The 8,589-nt window shown below is 43.3% G+C and overlaps 1 protein-coding gene across 2 annotated transcripts in view; it reads left to right on the top strand.

Moving 5' to 3' along the window:
- Positions 1 to 8,589, top strand: part of SYTL5 (synaptotagmin like 5) — a 92,586-nt gene that overhangs the window by 58,400 nt on the left and 25,597 nt on the right. For both annotated transcript variants that reach the window (XM_019529113.1, XM_019529112.1), the window contains exon 9: positions 3,496 to 3,585. In XM_019529113.1, the coding sequence (XP_019384658.1) occupies positions 3,496 to 3,585 (90 nt within the window). The remainder of the gene's footprint in view (positions 1 to 3,495; positions 3,586 to 8,589) is intronic.

Below are 8,589 nucleotides of genomic sequence, written 5' to 3'. Positions count from 1 at the left end.
CCTGTAGGTATGGTGCCGGTTGTTCCTCCCCAGGTGCATCACTTTGCACTTGTCTGTGTTGAATCCCATCGTATTCTCATCCACCCACCCTAGTAACCTGTCCAGGTCCGATTGTAGGCTGTTGCTTCCTTCTAGTGTGCCCACATCCCCCCACATCTTAGTGTCATCAGCAAATTTGAACAGGGTGCTTTTTACCCCCTCGGCCCACGTCCTTCCAGGTTGAGAAGGACCCATCCGCTACCACCCTCTGGGTGCAGCCCACCAGCCAGTTGGCGACCCATTTAACAATTTTAAATTGTTTTATAGTCAACCAGCCTTTCTAGAAGCTAATTGTGTCCTGTATTTATGGACAGAAATCCATGCTGGAGCCAAGGGATAATTGGACCTACTACTTGCCTTAGGATTCCTTGTATGAGCTGATGGGGGTGCATTACAGTAACAGTCGTATTGTGGGAGATAAAAATTGTGGCCTTATGTCATGATTTAAGGTCCCTGGAGGTACTGTGGGAGTCATCAGGCAGGATGAAGAACATTAGAACAAAAATTGGTATCTGCAGACAAGGGAGGTCACATCTTCATTTTTCATGTTCTTCTGGGGGTAGTAGCTGGGATATTTCTTGGAAGACCATATTTAATTGTCTATCACTATTTGGCTGAAACTCATTACCATGGGTAATGATGTGGGAGATACCCCACATATATGTGAAAAGCAGGTTGTGGGTAAGAGCAGATGAGTCAGGTGATTGCCTTACTCCCAGCAGGTTTGTAGGGATTTCAGTAAAGATGATTAGTAGGGAGAGCAGCTGGAAAATCATATAGGTGCTTTTTTCTTGTTTCGTTTCTCTGATTTGATGATGTTTCTTGATTTATAATTACCAGTTAGACTTTATAAAAAAAATATATATACTTAGAATATATTTACCAAAGAGCTGTTGAAAAAGGTTACGGCATTCTGTTCTAAAGTCAGAGAACTCCCTAAATGTATGTTTTGTGTTATTAAACTAAATTAGTGCTTTAAAGCCTGTAAAAACACCGGTTCCGCTACTTTATAGTGATACTCATCACTATTCATCATTTCTCAGCCATTTTCCATAATAATTGGATCCTGTTTATTCTTATTACCCCAGCAGAGACAACGAGGTTATTTAATTTCCTACCATTTCAAACTTTAATAAGCAACAGTAATTATGTAGCTGTGCTTCTATAGCACCCGTGAGAAACATAATTGTTGTAGTGTAAAATGGAGGTTAAAATGTTATCCTTCTAGATCAGGGATGGGCAATTATTTGGGTTGGAGGGCCACTTAAGGTGTTTTGGTGAATTGTTACTGGCCAGAGGGTGGGGGGGTGCTGATCCAGTGCAGCAACTGGCCCTGGGCCCCTCTGCCCCACACCCATCATCGCGGGCAATGGACAGAGCAGGTGGGCAGGTAGGTGGAGCGGGTCTCAATGGACTCTGCCCCAGGCCCCAGCCCCATGCTGTCACCACTCCATGATCCTGGCCTCACCTGCCCATCCTGTTCCCAGAGGCCACTCCCTGCTGGCCTGTGGCCCCATCCCATCTGACCAGCCAAGTGCATCCTGCCCTTGGAGGTCCTAGGCTGGTCAACATCAAGACCCCGCCCACCCATCCACTCTGTTTGGCACCCCTGGCACTGGGTGTGGGGCAGACTGGCAGGGGCAGCCAGGCAGAGTAAGCGACCACCACAGAGGCTGCCAGGAAGCTGAGTCCAGCCACTGTGGTGCCCCTGCCCCACTGCCCACCCAGAGATGGCAGGAGTGGCCGTGTGTGCCATAGCCCAGGCTGCACACTGTGCCTGGGCCAGGTGGGGCCGAGGGACCTGCCATGGGCTGGATAGAATTCCTTGGTGGGCCGGCTCTGGCCTGAGGGCCATATTTTGTCCACCCCTGTTCTAGACAGCTTCAAGAATCTGGTAGTAGTCAACAAGATGGGCAGCAAATATTAATAGTTAGCTTTTTTCTGTGCGTGTGGAATTGAGGAAGAAAATTCCCAAAATGTTTCCTAACACATCACTCAACTTGAAAATACTGGTTCTAGATTTTTACTCCACATTTATATACCAGTTCTAGCTGTGTCCCTAGATTGGCTGCCTCTCCCCGCTGCCCCCACTGCAAGCCCTGCTACCAACAATACTGCCCACACTGCAAGCCCTGCAGCGGATGAGGCTGTCAGCAATGGCAGCATTCCTGGTGCTGTCCTCGCTGTGAGCTCTGCACCTGACGAGGCTCGCAGGGAGGCAGTGTTTTCCCCTCTGCAAGTCCCACAGCTGACGAGGCACAAAGTGGGGACCGTGCTGGGAATGTTGCCACTACATTCCCAGCATGGTCCCCCTATGAGCCTTGTCAGCTGTGGGGCAGCTGGCAGCAGGTGGGTGCACCCCTGTGACTGGGAGCCCCTCAGTTGATGAGGCTCCCAACCACATGGGAAGGCCACTCGTTCAATTAATGGCACCATTAGAACAAGCTACAAAGTTATTTCACATTTTTTGTGGAATAATTTTGTAGCTTATTGCTTGTTTTATCTTGCCATTAATTGGGTGTAGCTGGGTCACTCTTTAAGGCCTGATTACTGGTTAATCACACCTTAACTGTAATGTGGAGAGGGGGCCTAAGACTGTCCATCAGAGATACAGTTTGACACAGGAAAAAGCAGGTAAGATTGTATAAGTCAACATGACTCCACTGAAATAGAGAAGAGAAAAGTCAATGGAGCTCTCCATTGATTTATGACCATTGATTTATCCTTATAAGGGGTCTGGCTGACTGTTGCTAAAGCTGAGTTTCCCAGGTGATAAGTGAGAATGCATGGATCAGGTTTCCCTGAAAGCCTGTTGTCTTTTTTTTCATGGGATACAGAAACATCCTGACTGGAACAGAAAAGAAATAAGCACAGTTCAACAGTGAGCGTATTGCAACTTTGAATTCTTTTAGGCTACTAACAGACATCACGTTTGTCCCATGATAAACCATTTTATCCTGGGACAAAGTAAAATAATTCAGACATCCACATCCTTTGTGTTAGGATACATCTTAAGAAAATTCATGGCACAAGAAGTACTAATAGTTTATCCTGAGACATTGCGAAGTGCTTCTGAATGGTTATCCGAGGATTGCATCACTGAGTTGGTGGCAGAAAAGTAGCGGTGTGTTAAGCCACTCACTAAACCCTGATTAAAAGGATGATATATATACATGCCAATCCGGGGATATTTTTATTCCAGGAGAAACACAGGCACAATGTCTATTCCTAGCTGTAGACTTACAGCATCTTACCCTTTCCTAGAGAATGTTACCATGAATAAGAATAAAAGTAGTTATGTATTTTTTATCTGTTTTCTTCCCTTTGCAATTTAGTAAGTGGAACCAAAGAAGAGATCCTGGCCAACTTTGCAGTGCTCTGGCTTCTGAACAGAAAAAGTACCTGGAGGGAGATTCAGGCAGATTAGCAATCGAATTACTTTTTTTTGTCTTTTAGGATTACCTGGATGTGACAGAGGAAGATATTGATGACATAGCCTCTCATTACTCAAGAAAGCGTGGACATTTGTCAAGTGCATTATCAGCAGTAAGTTCTCCATTAGAAAACATGGCTGTTTTCCTTCTGACTAAGTTAATAAAGTCCTGGGGTGGATGATGACTAAGTGACACAGAGCAGACACTTAGCATTCCATTCCATTATTTTTAATAACAGTGTTTCCAAATTGCCTTTCCTGCTGTCATTTAGCAACAGCTTTAACTTTGTGATGGGAATATTAAAATATGATAGCAGAAAAAACCCCTGTGTAAAGCTTAAGGGGCATTCTCTGCAGTCAGTATTGAAGCTGGGGGCTGGGGTGGCGCACATGCTAAGGTATGCAGTTAACAGCCCAGAGGTTGCAAGTTTGAGGCCATAGCTCATGGTGCAGCCCTGTCAGGTTTGTAATGAATCTGCCAATTCTGTTAAATTCCTTGCCACAACATGGATGTGAAAAGGGAGTATTGAAACAGAGACCCCTTCAGGAACATTCAGGTTTTGGGGCCTGATCTTTGGAGGTGATAAGTACCCTCAACTTAAAATTAATGAAGAATAGGTGGGGTCAGTCAGCTGCTCACAGGACCTGACTTTGAGAGTTTTAAGGAATTGCTGTTTGTGGTGAACAATAACAAATGCCACCTTGAAAAGGAATTAAAGACAAAGAAACCTGAAATGTGATGAGTCTGGATGCCCTGGGAAAATACAGATACTTGTCTTATGAGTTTTGCTTCTTAGCCGATATGGAGTTGCTGCCATCTACCAAAGTGTATTCCATATTCTGTGTGTGCCACATTTTTCAAATAGTTTCATATGTATGGAATAAGAGATATTTGGGCATCAGCTTTACCAACTAGGGCTGTTTATAGAGGTGCTCCAGGAGGTGGGGGGCTCTGAGAGCCACACTAACTAAAAGTGTCTGGACCATCATGTGTATCAGCATCCCCATGTTGAAAAATGGTGGAGGGGTGCTTTGAACTCAAGCTCATCGAATGAGTTTTAAAGCTCCCTGCCACCATTTTTCAGTGCAGGGACACTGATACACATGATGCTGGATTCTGCTGGAGTATGGTAATTACCACGCTTCAGCAGACTCTATTAATTGAGTGTGCTCCGATGCACTGTAATTACAGTGTGTTGGAGCAGCCTTCCTGCATGTGTATAGGAGCCCAACATTTCTGTTTTACTGCAGGAAAGTATCATATGTTTCTGCAACATCTTTTCTTTCTCTACTTCACTGATAAATATACAGTCAGAGGCATAATAAACAAGTTTTGTACTGTAAGCAAAACCAGAAGGAGCAGGGAGTGCCAAGTGATGAACAGTGGGCAGGTAGGGGGAAGGGCCATGGTCTCAGGGACTCAAATACCCTGGCTGCTGCTGCCACATCACTATCCTTGAACTTAATATGGCTGTCTTGAGCCTTCTCAGCAATATATAACAGCCATAAATCTGGCCTCTGTGCCATACTTGAGAGACAGATAGTTGGTGTAATCAGCTTCATACAATTGATTGTACTTTCTAAGGTAGGAGGTATGCTGGTGAGTAGGAAGGTGATAGATGCACATTGTAGGCAGTCACAAATTGGAGCAGCCCTTTGACTGCTTTACCTCATTCCTAGCATGTGACTGATGCCCACCAGCTCTAGAGACTGGAGCGTTAGAAAAGGGGTGTAGAGCCTTGAACCTTATGCCAAAAATATCTGTGGGATCCAGGTTTGTGACCCTTATACAAAGTACCAAAGAAATGCAACAGTCTCTGGATTGGAGGGTGGTAGCAAAGAAAACTAGTGATCAATATGGTTAATGTAAAGGGGCAGTTTTAGCTAATGACACTAGGAAATTAACTGTAGTTCATAGATGTGATGCAATATCTTTAAAATCCATGCAGATCAAAGAGAATGCCCATTCAAAATTCAGAGAAGGCTCTGTAGAATTTTGGTTTACTTCGGAAAAACAAAAGGGCCAAATAAAACTGGTTGTTGAGGGGTTCTTGTTATTTAGCACCTGGATCCAATTCCTCTTTTTTCCATTTAATGTACTTCAAGGAAATAGACTTAGGAGACTGGGGCACGTCAGGGCCCTGAGCAAGTATGACTCAACTGCAGTCAGCGGAGTTACACCCACTTAACTCTGGGTAAATTTGATTCATCATCCCTAAGGCTTGCTCATTCATAGAAGTTTAGCAATAGAATCACCAGTCCTTAGGCTGAACACTGACAGGAGCTGTAAGTTTTTTCAGTCCTCTCTCCCAGTGTAGGTCTTCATTTGGGAGTTGCATGAAAGGAGATATTTCCCTAGTACTTTGAGCATTAGGTTTCTCTTTTGATATAGCTTTCCTTCCAACCTTTTCTTTGGTCCAAGTGCAGCTCTTCTGCTCTGGTAGAACTGAGATACTCTCTTCTTGCTGTTCCTTTTGTCTTCATATCTCTCCCAGCATGTTTATTAATGTCACTGCCTGTTTCAGTACTTTTAACAGCAAGCAGCTTTCCCCTCTCATGGAGTAAGTCAACTTTATAGGTCCATTTCAACATTTTCTGAGTTCATGCTGTTGGGAACTAAATATTCCTCATCTCCTGTTCATGCTTTTATTGAATTTATTCTGTGCATTTCAGCCTTTGGAATTTTGAAAACACTGGAAATGTTTTGCTGGTTTTCTGAATTTTAGTTGCTAATAATTACTGTCATACTATGATAAAATAATATTATAAAAGTACAATGAGCCCTGATTAAATGCTGATTCTCTGCAAGTATGAATAAACAGATTTGAATGAAATACCTAACAAGTTCCCTGAACCCCCAAACCACAGTAGTTGAGCTAAAGTAAAAGTAAACTGATAGTAATAGAGCAGACACCTCACATTCACATTAACACAGGCAAGTAAAAATTGGAACTGACATTGACCAAGGGCTGTATCTCAGCCTTAGTTTAGGTTTTGCCATATCTTCCCACAGGTAATGTTTCAGCCATTCATTTAATTCCTTCATCCTTCAATGCAACTAATATTTATTATCATGAACATATTTCAGTGTGTCGTCTTGTTTCCATGCCAGTTTTAGCAGTACAATGGGAAATGCTCCTCTGATTAAAAAAGACCCCAGCCCTGTAGCAAAAGAATGCTGAGTTCCCTTTGATGTATTTAGGGTTTACTGGCTATTTGTGAAATCATAACATGAGTACATTTTCCTTAGCCAGGGGTATCAAACTCACCAGGATCCCTGGGCCAGATCAGGACTGTAGGGGCTCCTCACGAGCTAGGTCCAGCCAGGGGAACGGGGTGGTGGTAATGGTGATAGGTGCCATTGCAGCATTGACCATTGTGGCAGAAACAGCCACCAGAGCAGCAGTGGGACAAGCAGCCAATGGCCAGGCAACTACGTTCCATGGCAGAGGTGTGCAAATAGCAGGGGGCGGACAGGCAGCTGCAAGGCAACCAAGAGCTGCGCTGCATGGCTCTCACTCACCTGCCTGCCACCAATGGCCATATCCACCAGGGCTCCATGGCCCTGAATTATGTGGCAGGCCCTGCCCACCAATGGCTATGTCCTCAAATTCTTTAACTTGCCAGTAGTCTGGTGGGCCAGATGGAGCAGCTTCATGAGCCAGATCTGGCCTGTAAGCCATGTGTTTTGACACCTCTGCTTTAAACACCAATGTTTTATCCTACATTTAAACCTGACAGAACAAAGGCAGTGTATGGAAAGAAGTTAAATATTTTAAGTGGTTATAAAATAAAAAGCTTTCTAAAGTTTTACTTGTGGTTCATTAGCAGTGTAGGGATTTTCTCTCTGAATTCCAGGCTTAACTGTTCCCTTTGTTCAAGTCCAATTCTTTCCATATCTATCCTTAAATATTGTGGAAACTCAGGAGTTCGTTCAGACTCAGCCAGAAACAATTTTCTTCCATGTTGATTTAATGTAAATAAGCTAGGTCCAGGCTTACTAAGGCTGCCACATGAATAGTTACGTCCTTGTTTTGTACACAAGGAAGTCTGTTTTGTGCACAGACTGAATAATGATGTTCAAAGCCTCGAACACCTCTCTTCACTACACTGTCTTGGATCCATAATGGGGAAAGGTTTGTAAAGGTGGAATACAGACAACAACCTTTGAAAATGATACCATAAATGCACTGAGACTAGGAGGAAATAAGTTTTGTTCAGCAGTGCCGATAATGGCTTGCACGGTGACTTCAGCTAGCCGTGCTGTAGGAAATTCAGAGTTGGTTACAAAAATTAACACAAATGCAAGCTTTAATTAGGAAGGCACTTTCCCTGTCCCATACTAGGAATGAAGATGAACTACAGTACAAAAAAACAGCATTACTTTAGCTGTTTGTTAGTCCTTTTCAATGAATAAAATAAGGTCATTTTTAAAGAGAAGTTACTTAATACATGCTTTTTTTCTGATGTAGTGTTGTTGTCATCTGTAGTCTTCGCTTTCCTTTCTTTGCCTTAGAAAACATGTTTGGAAGGTCTAACCAGTCGTATTTCAGGCTGAATTATAGCTCTTCCTCCCTTAGAGTCCCACCCATCTATCTCCCCTTTCTGTGGGAAATTCTTGTAACTTTCCTGATGGGATCCTTCAGACACCTGGACAGCACTGTCCAGCAATAAGAGGAAAAGGAGTCCTGATATTCTTCAGCTTTGCTAAATGTATACTTTTGCAAAATATCTGGAAGCTGATTTTAAAGGAGGACTTGAAAGGGATATTTATGGAGGGAGGAAAAAAAAAAAAAAAAAAAAAAAGGATTTTTAGCTGTAGCCATGCCCTACCCCTTCTCTGCAAGGTGAGACAGCAGCAGCTCAGATGTGGATATGGTGACAGTGAAGTATTTTATGAATTCACGGTCATTTTGTTGACTTGTTTCAAACAGCCCTCTCCTTCCCCTCCTCCTCCCAAAAAATATGTTAGTTTTCAGGAAGGCCTTTTTCCAGCAAAAAAAGTTCATACTTAATTTTTGTCACAAGACCACCATCTTAAGTGGGAACAGAGAGTGCACATATGTAGGTAGGTAGAGGATTTGCAACCAAGGTATAGATAATTGATTCTGTGTTTC

Source organism: Crocodylus porosus, unplaced genomic scaffold, assembly GCF_001723895.1.
Source record: "Crocodylus porosus isolate Cpor-Errol unplaced genomic scaffold, CroPor_comp1, whole genome shotgun sequence".
Taxonomy (NCBI): Eukaryota; Metazoa; Chordata; order Crocodylia; family Crocodylidae; genus Crocodylus; species Crocodylus porosus.
Note: the sequence above shows the minus strand (reverse complement) of the source record. Positions and strands in the feature narration are given on the sequence as shown.